This window comes from Coregonus lavaretus, assembly GCF_964263955.1.
Source record: "Coregonus lavaretus genome assembly, chromosome: 21".
NCBI lineage: Eukaryota > Metazoa > Chordata > Actinopteri > Salmoniformes > Salmonidae > Coregonus > Coregonus lavaretus.
This window is the reverse complement of record NC_140008.1, coordinates 16463165-16478444: the sequence shown is the minus strand read 5'-3', so window position 1 is coordinate 16478444 and position 15280 is coordinate 16463165. Positions and strand designations below refer to the sequence as shown.

General features: G+C 44.6%; 1 protein-coding gene across 1 annotated transcript in view; it reads right to left on the bottom strand.

Annotated features, from left to right (window-relative positions):
* Nucleotides 1-5361: 5361 nt before the first annotated feature.
* The window catches only part of unc13a (unc-13 homolog A (C. elegans)), a gene marked incomplete at both ends in the record, with an annotated part of 83456 nt that continues 73537 nt past the window's right edge, over nt 5362-15280 (bottom strand). The window contains 5 exons of the mRNA XM_084186209.1: nt 5362-5650; nt 5858-6017; nt 6196-6288; nt 8442-8498; nt 14381-14528. Of these exons, the coding sequence (XP_084042335.1) occupies nt 5362-5650; nt 5858-6017; nt 6196-6288; nt 8442-8498; nt 14381-14528 (747 nt within the window). The remainder of the gene's footprint in view (nt 5651-5857; nt 6018-6195; nt 6289-8441; nt 8499-14380; nt 14529-15280) is intronic.

The window sequence follows — 15280 nt, the reverse complement described above, 5'->3', positions numbered from 1 at the left end:
TGAGTCTTAACCTTAACCTCTCTGGCCCCCATACCCAACCCTAACCACTCCAGAGACCTGAGTTTTAACCTTAACCTCTCTGGCCCCCATACCCAACCCTAACCACTCCAGAGACCTGAGTCTTAACCTTAACCTCTCTGGCCCCCATACCCAACCCTAACCACTCCAGAGACCTGAGTCTTAACCTTAACCTCTCTGGCCCCAATACCTAACCCTAACCATTTTGGCCCCTATGCTTAATCTTGACCTCTCCTGAGGCCTGAGCCTGAACCCTAATCTCCTCAGTTCTTATGCCTAACCCTAACCCCTAGGGAGATCCAATACCCTTTCCCACATGATACGTTTAATTGGCGCTTTTACCTACAACTATCATATATATCTTTTTTATATAAACTAAAAAATATACTCCCCTATTTTGTTACGGTAACCCTCCCCCTCCCACTTCTCTTTTCTTTTCTTGAGTTTACTTTTTTCATTTTGAAGGGATGGTCATGATATGTACGGTGACCTGTGCCAGCTGGACATCTACGGCTGTCGAGTGTACAGTCTCCTAACCTAACCCTAACCCTAGCTCCATCTCCAACCCCAATCCTAACCTTAACCCTAGCTCCGGCCTCAAACCTTACCCTAAATCCCACACTGCTTAGAGACAGTCTTAGTTTTTCAGTGTAGCAACATGAACCACTGGGTTCATACACAAATGGCCAAGTAGTATGACACATTTACAATACATTGAAAAACACATACATATTAGTAAATGTGACCTCTGCCCAAACTATAGTATATAGTTAGTGAATGTGACCTCTGCCCCAACTATATAGTTAGTGAATGTGACCTCTGCCCAAACTATAGTATATAGTTAGTGAATGTGACCTCTGCCCCAACTATATAGTTAGTGAATGTGACCTCTGCCCCAACTATATAGTTAGTGAATGTGACCTCTGCCCCAACTACAGTATATAGTTAGTGAATGTGACCTCTGCCCCAACTACAGTATATAGTTAGTGAATGTGACCTCTGCCCCAACTACAGTATATAGTTAGTGAATGTGACCTCTGCCCCAACTACAGTATATCGTTAGTTAATGTGACCTCTCTGTATGTGTTCCAGGCGTGAGGATGGACAGTGCCCTCTGGGTATGGGGGTGAAGCTGGGGGGCTTTAGGAAGTGTGCAGGGTCTGACCCCAGGGACAGGGGTGCAGGGGAGGCCCCCACTATGGCTGCAGTGCTGAGGGAGATGGGCGCCCTCCACACGGCCCTGTCCCGCCAGGCCCTGCCTCCCACCCTGATGGAGCAGGCCTTCCGCCAGCTCACCCACCTCCTCTCTGCTTCTGCCCTCAACAGCCTGCTGCGGCGCAAGGACATGTGTAGCTGGAGCTCAGAGGACAGACACACACACATGCATTTATGCACACACAGGGCCTGCGCAGGAACAAGTTTCAGTAAAAGATATGCAACCAGATATCTAATATAAATCTAGACTTAGTTTGTAAAGCTGTCAGTTTGTGTATAGCGTAGATACAAGTTAAGTGTTGGATGAAACTCTATAAGGTTCAGTCCTTGCGTTCTGCTGTGTTCTGCCAGGTATAATGTGAGTCTGCTGGAGTGGCTGCGGAGCCGTGGGCTGCAGGCAGGGGGAGCTGTGGCCATGTTGGAGCCTCTCACCCAGGCCGCTCAGCTCCTGCAAGTGGGCAAGAAGACTGACGCTGATGCGCAGGCCCTCGTTCATACCTGCGCTGCCTTGGTGGTTTTTAAGCTGGTATTGGTAGGGTGAAATGTTCAAATTGTTGCAGATATTAATTCAATAGAATAAAACCAATATTATTCTGTGAACATTATTATCTTTGCTAAAGAACCATGTCCTTTCTATGCAGTATATGTTTATGTCCAAACTCCTGAATGTTTCTTCCTACTGAACACACGCTTGCAGGGCTAAGCTTACTGTCTGTCTCTGTTGTGCTACAGATTGTGCAGATTCTGACCTAGAGGAGAGGGTGACACTCATTTTTATCTGCACAGTGCAGGTACTGTACCGTAACACATACAACAGTAATGGAAATACGTCTGCTCATAAAATGGCATATTGAAATTTTGAATTTATGTTGTGACTGTCATCTTTCCACCCCCAAAGGCTGTCTGAATTCACTAGGGGTGTGGTCATCATCTCCTCTCTGTTCCATCAGGGTCAGCCTCCACAGCTGCTGATGGACATATGGCATGTGTTCCCCTACCTGCCGCCCCAGACCGTCCACGCTGACCAGCTGGACATCCCAGATTCCCTCAAGATGTGTTACTGTGACGGGCCTGAGAGGAAGCAGTAGTTATACAGGTCTTTCACTGTGGATTACAAGTCTTGGTACTGCTGCATCAGGTCTTTTTCCTGCAGGATATACAGTATATCAAAGTAATACGTGAATATATATGTGTAATTGTCTTATTTTGTATCAGGCATTACTCTTTCTTTCAGTAGCACATGCTACTGTTCTTCTGATTGGGCTGTTAGAATGGTCATATGGATTTTCTTATCTGTTTCATAGTATTGATTTTTGACACAAAGATTTCCTTATCTGTACTATTACAGTATTTCCTGTCTGCTGATAGACATTTCCTTATTCGAGGCATCACACCTACCTCAGTGCCTACCTAGGTGTATTTTTCTACTGTGAAAGTTTGTACATTGGAAATGTGTGCTTAATACATTTAGAAATTGGTAATATGTTCCAGATATCAGAATACACTATTATAATTGTACAATATAAACATAATATTGTAAATATGTTTTTCACTCTGATCCATATGGACACTATGAAAATGAGAGATTTTCTCTAACATTTTATTGGAACAGAAACACAGCAATGCTGCAATCCCCCCCCCCCACCCCAATAAGAACACCCAGACTTCAGTATAAAAAAAATCCTCTCTTGCGAGTATTATGTAACAGTTACACATCATCATCAGCAATACATATAAATATATTCACAAACATCTGCATTTTTACAAATAATACTAAGATGTCAAAATAAATGAAGAAGACAACAATTGCCAAATATAACATCAAATAAACACATGCTGGCACAATAAATGTTTTTCCCATTATGCACTGATTCCTATGTACAAGGCTGGCATCACTGTGTGGTCGTGTTCGAAGATGGACTACATTTCAGTCGGCGACTGCAGACTGACTGATCTACAAATCATCATCCTAATCAACTACTCATTATTATTTGTAAATCAGTCAATTGACGCTCTTGAACATGGCCAATGTGTCTGCCTGTGTAGGTGTGTCAGTGACAGTACATGCGTGTCTGTCTGGTTATCATTGCACTTCTTCTATAGCTCTGTACCATGCCTCCGTGCCTGTCTGTCCTACATACATGCAAACCTGAAAGGGTGTGATTTCCTTTTTACCTCAACGCACAGACACTAAACGTCTGAAAGAGAATGGTCTCAGTGACCGAATATACTTAGTATCATTGTCAACAGCAATACATATGATATTGTGGCATTCATTGCTACAGCTGCAATACCTGTACGTTAATACAGGCACAGTACAGCAGTCTGTGAGGCTGTGTATTCGTGGCCTATAGACTCCTATCCCATTAGATGCAAAGCTATCTCAGTCATCTATCTATGGCAAGTGTCACTGGAGAGGGCAGGACTGGTACTATAGCCCTTGTGGACAGGCTGTGTGTGCACAAAACCTGGACCAGACAGCCTGGTAAGAGGCCATTTTAGGTAAATGTGGTAATGTCTAGGTTATGTGTGCCTGCCCCAGCAGAGGGGAATAAAGAGACCGTGGGGGTCACATGTGGCCTGACATCTTCATTTGATAAGAGGTTGCTATGGCAACACAAGCGGTAAGAAACGTCTCTGTCTTTTGTCTCTAAACGCTCTCCTCCACACTGACACATATCGATCAGAGAGGTTGAAGGAGAGAGAGGAGGTGGCTGTTTTCCAAGGCAAACAAATGGAGCTCTGTTCATACACTGTACAGCCCACGGAATGTTTCTGATCAAACGAGCAATAAACCAAAGTAAAAGACACAAACAGGGAACACTGGTGTCTACACGAGGTCAACGTTGTAGTATTATAAACTGGGTGGTTCGAGCCCAGAATGCTGATTGGCTGAAAGCCGTGGTATATGAGACCGTATACCATTTATTTTTACTGCACTAATTACGTTGGTAACCAGTTTATAATAGCAATAAGACACCTCAGGTGTTTGTGATATATGGCCAATATACCACGGCTAAGGCCTGTGTCCAGGCACTCCGCGTTGCGTCGTGCATAAGAACAGACCTTAACCGTGGTATATTGGTCATATACCACAGTCCCTCGGGTCTTATTGCTTAATTATAACACACACATAAACAGTATATACACACACTCACTCATTTCTTTCTCTCAAACACACACACACACTGATGAATCACAGTGCTCCGAGGCTTGTCTTCATCAGGTTGCTCTCACTTTGTACTGAAAACAGACAAGGCATTTGAGGTTTGACAGGACAAGGCATTTGAGGGTTTCAGGCAGTGTGCTCTGTAACAGGGTAGACAAACATACTTATAAACAGAGACACAGACAGGGACACTCTTTCAAGTTCAAAGTCTTCATATAGTATTTAAATATACCATAAATTGACCGATAATATCTCTCTATATAACATATATAAACATTTCAATCTATATTTAGTCCAGCCTGCTCTGCTATAGAAAACTCCACGGGGGAATTAGAAAAGATTCAGAATTCAACCTACTGTGGAAAACTCATAGAAATAGTATCATAAACCAGTCTGTGTAAACCTTACTCTTTGGAATGGATGAGGCCTAAAAGCCTGCTGGTCTGCTACATACAGTTGGTCCTGTTAACTTGTGCTTGGGGCTTGACTTGACATAACGTTATTGATTGATCCATTGGCTCGCGAAAGTACCTCTAATTTCCTTCATACTGGACACAGATACATAAAAATGGTATCCACAAGTTCATCTGACTCTGGGGAAGTAGATAAAGGGCCTCATTGCCAATATCCCGAACTATCCCTTTAAACTCTCTTTGTGTGAATGTGTTGTAGTAAGTTGGTCCGTTTTGTGAGTTTGTTGTGTTTATGAATATATCTATGCAAAATTACATGATTCATTATATTCATAATAAAGACATTGGTGCTTTCAAGACAACCAGGGCAATGCCTGTAGATGGTATCAAATGTCCTCTTCAATAAGATGTATGTACAGTACTGTAGTAAAGAACTGTTTCTCTGTGCTTGACCAACACTAGAAAATCAGGGCAGTAGTTTGGCTTGCAGTCGGTCCGCAGAAGGACTTCCTAGCCTGTAGATGGCGCTGAGCGAATAAAGACTTCTCATCCTTGGCCCTCCTCGGGAGAGCGCTGGTCTGACTTGAGCTTAACGAACTCCTTTGCAACGTCGTCGTTGTTGCGCTGGGACAGGATGCGGAGGACGGTGAGGCCCGTCTCGTCCATGTGGACCCTCTTCCCCAAGGGGAGCCAGCACGCCACGCTGCCCCTAGAGGACAAGTCCTTCAACTGCATTACGGCTATGCCCACCATACGGTCCTCCCGGGCGAAGCAGTAGTCCTTCACACACACCTGCAGCTCGTAACACTCTGTGCCCACCTCGTTACTGAGGGTGCTGCAAGGAGAGAAGACAGAGACACACAGCTTAGAGTCTAATGCATCTACACTGATTCCACCACTTTGGAATGTAGAAGTGTGATCAGGTAAATAGATTAAAAACTGACAGGATTCCCTATTCAATATCTAACATGATCACTTCCAATATGATGCCACCTCAATCGCAAGACGCTTTGTACCACTGAGGCCAGACTGTAATACTCACTATGTGAACGTTTCGTTGTATTTGGGGGCGTAGCTGTTGTTCTTGGACTTCGTGGCGTACTTCCTCTTCTTGTCAGCTAGATGAGGACCAATGATGTAGATCTCCACGAAGGGACGGAACACCCCCGTGGTCTGCCACCTCAGGTCATTGGCTGCCACCACTGAGACAGAGAGGGAGAGGGAAAAAGAAATAGACACGGGAGGTCATTTATCAACAAGGTTTTAACACACCGCCCAACAAAGCCAAAGAGACATTTTCTGTGGTATGAGTTACCCTCTGAAAACAATTTTTAAGACATGATGAAATGAAATCTCTGACAGAATTGACTGGACACTGACCTTTGACAGTGACCTTGTGCTCTCCAGTGTTGGGGTGGGTGAAGATCTCCACGTGGATAGACACTTCTCCCACAGCGTCGTCCACACCAGAGCCTGACAGGGACAGGGGTACAAGTCACTCCTCTGTGGCCCAGAGTGGGGCCTCTTTCACAGCTGCAGGCAGGCCAACACTATAGCCAGAACACCTTCCCTTCTGCCCATACTCCCTCAGTACAATACAGTCATGATAGGCTGTATGCTTAAGTCTGGCAGATGTAACTGTGTCTGAGGGTGGGAAAACAAACAACATATTTCATAGGGCTTGAGAGAAGTAGGCCTGTATGAGGGGACAATCAGAGAATGCAGCTATGAGTGGTTTTGGGTTGTAAAGAACTTTTCAGTTAACAGTTCCAGGCAAACTAAATACGAGAAGCATCTGATGTTATTAAAGTTCTTTGGATAAATTCATGTAACCACTCATAGCTGCCCTGTGACTCTGCCTGCCCGGCCCCAGGGGGTAGGAGCCTTTCAGTTAGGATGCAGCGGTGATGGCAGTGGGAGGCAGGTCAGAGGAGACTGGTGGTGAGAGAGGAGAGGGTTATCGCAGTCCTCCTCTACTGCTGCTGGGCAGAGCAGAGTAGGCAAGTAACATGCTGAGATGGATCCAGTCAGACGGAGAAACCCATTCCTTGCTGAACCCTTTACACAGAGCAAGCATGGCAACTGGAGGGACCATGCTGTGGGAGCAGACCAGTGGCCCAGTCACAGTTATCCTGAGGCAGGGTGCATACATGCCTATAGAGTGCTTGTTATCTTGCAACTTCAAGGGGAATTTTGCCCAGAAAGCCAACAGGATTTGAAGTGTACTTGACAAGGGAATGTGTGTACCTCTCCACACAACACAGGATAGCCTTGGGCCTGGGTTTGGGGTCTAGGGCTGGGGGTCCTTCGTTCCATGCTGCTAGGCCTGGGGGGTGGTGAGGGTTAGCGGGATACATGCAGGGCCCTGTAGCGGGCTCCAGTCAGGCACGGACATAGTTTGTCTGGGAGGGAGGAGGGATGATGGTGGAAATTGTGGGTAGGTAGGTAGGTTGACTGACTTTCATTCCCTAAAATGTGATCTAAGTTTGCAATGATTTATATCTCTGAACGTTTTAATCAGTGGTGACTGAAACATTTCTGTGTGTCGGTGAGGTACAGGCTGGTGAAGTGAGAGTTCTGTAGGAGGGCAACAGTAGAGTTCTGGCTGCTGTGTGTGATGGGCATGATGTCCTCCAGTCACTCAGAGGGTCAGAGGGTGCATCACAACACTTTTTTGTGTGGAATAAGAGCAAGCTAAACTGGTTATAATTCAACAGCTGCATAATACAGTATACATTAGAGAGCTTATTTCCTGGAGAGCTGAGTGTGTGTGTGTGTAGCAGTTTAGTGTCTAAATCTCTGAGGAGGAGATGTGGAATCAGACCCTCAGATCTGATATACACTGACAAAGAGCGCACCACCTGACCCCAGGGACTACTGCTGATTGGACGATTCTGTGTTTTGCCGAAGGGGAGTGGGGGGGAGGGGGGGGACTGTCAATTGTCACTGCTGGAGGGACCTGCCCTGGGGAGGGATGACTGGCCACTCTGCACATTGGAGGGACGGTGGAGGCGTTGTGTGTGTGTATGTGCGTGCTTACGTGTAGAACAGGGGGTATGGTATGGCAAGGAGCCATCTGTCATTATCATCATCATCACTCCATCATTCAAAAAGGAGGAGGGGAAAACAAAACAAGCAAAAAAGAAATCCCCAACTCCAACACCTTGCAGGAGACAGACCCTGTGGTTCAAAATAAAATACCCTTTCACACAGTCAGTCAGAGATGAACACCCACCCACACACACACGCCTTTTGCCCAGTCATTGTCTGACTCACTCTCTCTCTCATCCTTTTGCATGCACATGGGTCTTCTCCTATGATGCATACTGATGACTCTGCCTCTGACAGAGCATGAGTCCTCACAGTCTTATAATGTGGTTCCCTTTGTCTGATGGCTACCATGCCTTAGTAGTTTCAGGTCATACATACTGAGTATGTATACGTAGTACCTACATCATATGTGTGTACTGTATGTCATACGCATGCACGCATACATGTCCTATGTCCGTGTGTGTGTGTGTTGGGATGAGGTTGAGCAGGCAGGAGGGTAGTCCGAGGATGCATATGGGGGTGGAGGTCTAGGTCCTTGGAGGCCTGGTGTTTTCAGGCCCTTAGTGTCCACATACCTTTCTCTGGGTACACATCCTCACTAGCCGTGAACCTCACTCCCTTCCCGTCGAAAACTAGCGGACAGAGGGGGTCGAGGAGGAGGAAGAAGAGAGAAAATAGAAGAGACTGAGAAATAGAAAGAGTGCAGAGATAGAGTTGAGAGTCATAGAGTCAAAAGAGAGTCAGAAGAGAGTCAAAAGAGAGTCAGAAGAGAGTCAAATAGATTCAGACGAAGAATTTATGTTATCCTTGATTAATATGCTGTTATCAGTGACGTCTAGTGAAGTTACATCATTGTCATCCAGTGAAACTCCTTCCAGTCTATGGTGGTCCTTATTCATAGTCTATGGTGGTCCACACACACACACACACACACACACACACACACACACACACACACAGCTTCCTTCTGACTGTGCCATTGCTATGAAGTGTGGTTAAACATTCTCTAAAATCACCAATTATATATATTCTAATTACATTTCAAATGATCATTCATTTCGTTCAGAGACCAGGTCAATGTTTCCACCGCCTAACACACCATCACTGTTATATCACGATGGAGGGATGAGGACAGAGAAGAAGAAAGAGGAGAATCTCTTGTTAATTCAATCTCAAATACCTGTCTGATCACATAACGCGTTTCTCTTTCCGCTCCCGGAGAGCCTGACTAGAGACTTAAATGTTTTATAACCCGGAGAGAAAGCACCCCTCCAAAGCAGTTGGTTCTACTCTATAACACCACTGAAATACTTAACAGGAAATAAAAATAGTGGGAAACCCCGGAGTAAACACAACACAGGATATGTTAGAGAATGTCTCTGATACATACCAGCACAGAAGGCAAACAAAGATACACAGAGCTATGGCATCATATTACACTCAATAAGTGGCCATCTTACACACATCAATGTCCATTAAGCACAGTGAGAGAGAAACTGACTAGAGGTAGAGGAGAGAGGAGAGGAAGTAAAGAAATGGAAGACTTGGGAGCGAGAGAGAGAAACACAGAGAGAGAGAGAGAGAGAGAGAAACACTGAGAGAGAGAGAGAGAGAGAAACAGAGAGAGAGAGAGAGAGAGAGAGAGAGAGAGAGAGAAACACAGAGCGAGAGAGAGAGAGAGAGCGAGCGAGAGAGAGAGAAAAACACAGAGCGAGAGAGAGAAAGAGAAAAACAGAGCGAGAGAGAGAGAGAGAGAAACACAGAGCGAGAGAGAGAGAGAGTAGCCCTCATGACGACCCCCCCACACCCACTGAGGACATACACAAGCCACAGATTGTACTCCTTATGGACTCAAACGGGAAATACATACAAGAAAATAAACTTTTTCCAAAACACACAGTGTCTAAACTCTGGTGTCCAAACACCCAGCGCGCCCTAGACCTTCTGTCTGAGGACCGACTAGGATCACCCAGCCACATAATAATACACACAGGCACAAACGACCTGAGAACACAGCAGGAAAGGGTGGCCACATCACTCAAGGGAGTGATAGAAAAAGCTTATTCTACTTTCCCCAACGCACAAGTGGTTATCTCAACCCTGTTACCACGAAAATACTTCCACCCTGCTACCATACAGCGGGTAAACGCAAGTATTTCCCGTGACTGTGCATCATAACCAAATGTCTTCCTGGCCCACCACTCCACCCTGGACGTGAACAGCCTTTATGACCAGGTCCACCTATACAAGGCAGCAGTGCCCACCTTCGCCCGGACCCTAAAGGATATCGCCCTCAACCGCAGACCCAACATCTCACACAGGAGCAACAGATCAACAGACACCCCGCCCAGACCAGCGAGACACTCTCCCAGACCTGCAGGACCCCCCCCAGGACCTACACATAGAGGACCCCCGCAGAGAGGACCTACATCCAGACCACAGCACCATCAACCACATCTACACCCCCACCCCCACCAATTAACTCCCCCCCAAGTCAACCATGCCCACACCCCATTTAGGCCCCCTCAGATCAGACCTATGCCCCTCCTACCCACCCCAAGCCCCCCACTCCCACAAAGAGGGCCTCAACATGAAAGTCACACATACGCCCAGGCCGTGAGCAGGCAAACAGGCCCAACACCCACTCTTACACTAGCCCAAGCCAATGGCATGTACCAGATGCTCAGCAGGCTCTGCTCACAATTACTGGCCCGAGGCCAAACCACACAACCAACAACATTAGACACTTTATGGAACACAAAGCCTTCACTATTTCATCCTGGAATATCCAAGGCCTGAGGTCATCTGCCTTTGGCCTAAAGAGCAGGAATCTGGACTTCACCAAAGAAATCGGAAATACAGACATTGTCATCCTACAAGAAACATGGCATAGAGGAGACGGACCCACTGGTTGCCCTCTAGGTTACAGAGAGCTGGTAGTCCCATCCACCAAACTACCAGGTGTGAAACAGGGAAGGGACTCAGGGGGTATGCTAATTTGGTATAGAGCAGACCTAACTCACTCTATTAAATTAATCAAAACAGGAACATTTTACATTTGGTTAGAAATTCAAAAGGAAATTATCTCAACTGAGAAAAATGTCCTCCTGTGTGCTACCTATATATCCCCCCACTAGAATCCCCATACTTTAATGAAGACAGTTTCTCCATCCTGGAGGGGGAAATCAATCATTTCCAGACCCAGGGACATGTACTAGTCTGTGGCGACCTAAATGCCAGAACTGGACAAGAACCTGACACCCTCAGCACACAGGGGGACAAACACCTACCTGGAGGTGACAGCATTCCCTCCCCCATATGCCCCCCTAGGCACAACTACGACAACATAACCAACAAAAACGGGTCACGACTCCTGCAGCTCTGTCGCACACTGGGTATGTACATAGTCAATGGTAGGCTTCGAGGGGACTCCTATGGTAGGTACATCTATAGCTCATCTCTTGGCAGTAGTACTGTAGACTACTTTATCACTGACCTCAACCCAGAGTCTCTCAGAGCGTTCACAGTCAGCCCACTGACACCCCTATCAGATCACAGCAAAATCACAGCCTACCTGAACAGAGCAATACTCAATCATGAGGCATCAAAGCCAAAGGAACTGAATAATATTAAGAAATGCTATAGATGGAAGGAAAGTAGTGTTGAAACCTACCAAAAAACAATTAGGAAACAACAAATTCAATCCATTCTAGACAACTTCCTGGACAAAACATTCCACTGTAATAGTGAAGGTGTAAACTTGGCAGTAGAAAACCTAAACAGTATATTTGACCTCTCAGCTTCCCTATCAAATCTAAAAATCTCTAACAGAAAACCAAAGAAAAGTAATCACAGTGATAAATGGTTTGATGAAGAATGCAAAAACCTAAGAAAGAAATTGAGAAACCTATCCAACCAAAAACATAGAGACCCAGAAAACCTGAGCCTACGCCTTCACTATGGTGAATCACTAAAACAATACAGAAATACACTACGGAAAAAGAAGGAACAGCATGTCAGAAATCAGCTCAATGTAATTGAAGAATCCATAGACTCTAACCACTTCTGGGAAAATTGGAAAACAAACAACAACACGAAGAGCTATCTATCCAAAACGGAGATGTATGGGTAAACCACTTCTACAACCTTTTTGGCCCTATAACAGAGAACAAACAGCAAAAATATATACATGATCAAATGCAAATCTTAGAATCAACTATTAAAGACTACCAGAACCCACTGGATTCTCCAATTACATTGAATGAACTACAGGACAAAATACAAACCCTCCAACCCAAAAAGTCATGTGGTGTTGATGGTATCCTCAATGAAATGATAAAATATACAGACCACAAATTTCAATTAGCTATACTTAAACTCTTTAACATCATCCTTAGCTCTGGCATCTTCCCCAATATTTGGAACCAAGGACTGATCACCCCAATCCACAAAAGTGGAGACAAATTTGACCCCAATAACTACTGTGGGATATGCGTCAACAGCAACCATGGGAAAATCCTCTGCATTATCATTAACAGCAGACTAGTTCATTTCCTCAGTGAAAACAATGTACTGAGCAAATGTCAAATTGGCTTTTTACCAAATTATCGTACGACAGACCATGTATTCACCCTGCACACCCTAATTGACAAACAAACAAACCAAAACAAAGGCAAAGTTTTCTCATGCTTTGTTGATTTCAAAAAAGCTTTTGACTCAATTTGGCATGAGGGTCTGCTATACAAATTGATGGAAAGTGGGGTTGGGGGAAAAACATACGACATTATAAAATCCATGTACACAAACAACAAGTGTGCGGTTAAAATTGGCAAAAAACACACACATTTCTTTCCACAGGGCTGTGGGGTGAGACAGGGATGCAGTTTAAGCCCCACACTCTTCAACATATATATCAATGAATTGGCGAGGGCACTAGAACAGTCTGCAGCACCCGGCCTCACCCTACTAGAATCTGAAGTAAAATGTCTTCTGTTTGCTGATGATCTGGTGCTTCTGTCACCAACCAAGGAGGGCCTACAGCAGCACCTAGATCTTCTGCACAGATTCTGTCAGACCTGGGCCCTGACAGTAAATCTCAGTAAGACAAAAATAATGGTGTTCCAAAAAAGGTCCAGTTGCCAGGACCACAAATACAAATTCCATCTAGACACCGTTGCCCTAGAGCACACAAAAAACTATACATACCTCGGCCCAAACATCAGTGCCACAGGTAACTTCCACAAAGCTGTGAACGATCTGAGAGACAAGGCAAGAAGGGCCTTCTATGCCATCAAAAGGAACATAACATTTGACATACCAATTAGGATCTGGCTAAAAATACTTGAATCAGTTATAGAACCCATTGCCCTTTATGGTTCTGAGGTCTGGGGTCCGCTCACCAACCAAGAAGTCACAAAATGGGACAAACACCAAATTGAGACTCTGCAACGTAAAACACCAAATAATGCATGCAGAGCAGAATTAGGCCAATACCCGCTAATTATCAAAATCCAGAAAAGAGCCGTTAAATTTTATAACCACTTAAAAGGAAGCGATTCCCAAACCTTCCATAACAAAGCCATCACCTACAGAGAGATGAACTTGGAGAAGAGTCCCCTAAGTAAGCTTGTCCTAGGGCTCTGTTCACAAACACAAACAGACCCCACACAGCCCCAGGACAACAACAACAACAACAACAACACAATTAGACCCAACCAAATCATGAGAAAACTAAAAGAGAATTACTTGACACATTGGAAAGAACAAACAAATAAACAGAGCAAACTAGAATGCTATTTGGCCCTAAACAGAGAGTACACAGTGGCAGAATACCTGACCACTGTGACTGACCCAAACTTAAGGAAAGCTTTGACTATGTACAGACTCAGTGAGCATAGCCTTGCTATTGAGAAAGGCCGCCGTAGGCAGACCTGGCTCTCAAGAGAAGACAGGCTATGTGCACACTGCCCACAAAATGAGGTGGAAACTGAGCTGCACTTCCTAACCTCCTGCCAAATGTATGACCATATTAGAGACACATATTTCCCTCAGATTACAGCGATCCACAAAGAATTTGAAAACAAACCCAATTTTGATAAACTCCCTTATCTACTGGGTGAAAAACCACAGTGTGCCATCACAGCTGCAAGATTTGTGACCTGTTGCCACAAGAAAAGGGCAACCAGTGAAGAACAAACACCATTGTAAATACAACCCATATTTATGTTTATTTATTTTCCCATTTGTACTTTAACTATTTGCACATTGTTACAACACTGTATATATACATAATATGACATTTGAAATGTCTTTATTCTTTTGAAACTTCTGAGTGTAATGTTTACTGTTAATATTTATTGTTTATTTCACTTTTGTTTACTATCTACTTCACTTGCTTTGGCAATGTTAACACACGTTTCCCATGCCAATAAAGCCCTTAAATTGAAATTGAATTGAGAGAGAGAGAGAGAGAGAGAGAAACAGGGGGAAAAGAGGGGTTGGACAGGCACCCTACCTTGTGCGATCTGAGATGAAACAAAAGTCTTGATGAGTTTGTCTGTGGCCTGGGTGTAGAGGGACAGGGCGTAGTGTAGAGACAACAGGTCAGGACTCTTCTCCAGAAATGTCTTCTTCAGACCCACCCCTCCAGCATGGAAGTATTGCTACAGTACGCCAGAGAGAGAGAGAGAGAGAGAAAGAGAAAGAGAGAGAGAGAGAGAGAGAGAGAGAGAGAGAGAGAGAGAGAGAGAGAGAGAGAGAGAGAGAGAGAGAGAGAGAGAGATGACAGAGTCAGACTATAGCTGTTTCCAAACTAGGCTGAAGTGTGTTGAGTATGCATTATAAGACCCATACCTGTATGTCCCTGAAATAAACTACATGCAGATACATTTCAGACTTTATACAGCCATTTCATTCCTACAACATTTTTCTGATAGCCACACCTTGACGTTTCCTGATACACTACTATGTTAACACAGAGTGGTTTAGTACTACACAGGCAAACTACACTCTAGGAATCAGGCAGAGCAGTAGTTGCCATTGGCTCACTGACAAGCCCTTATTCAAATGACCGTTACAAATTAGCCTAATTTACCTCAGCTTAATCTGCCTTAAATCACACTACACAGGCCACATAGGAAACCTTCTCACACTGAATCATAGACCTGTCTGCTACAGTTAGACAGAGCATGGCTGGGAAAATGAGGCTTTCATCCATCTTGAAAATATTTTTTATAGATTAGGGTTGTTTAACTGTACTAGCCCAAGGCCAACACTTTTACTGACTTCAATGGAAGGCCTAAAATTAACCACTCTATTCATGATATAATATGATGTATATTTTAAACAGTCGTAGGCGATCTGGTCAAAGTGTGTGTGTGTGTGTGTTTCTATGTGTGTGTGTGTGTGTGTGTGT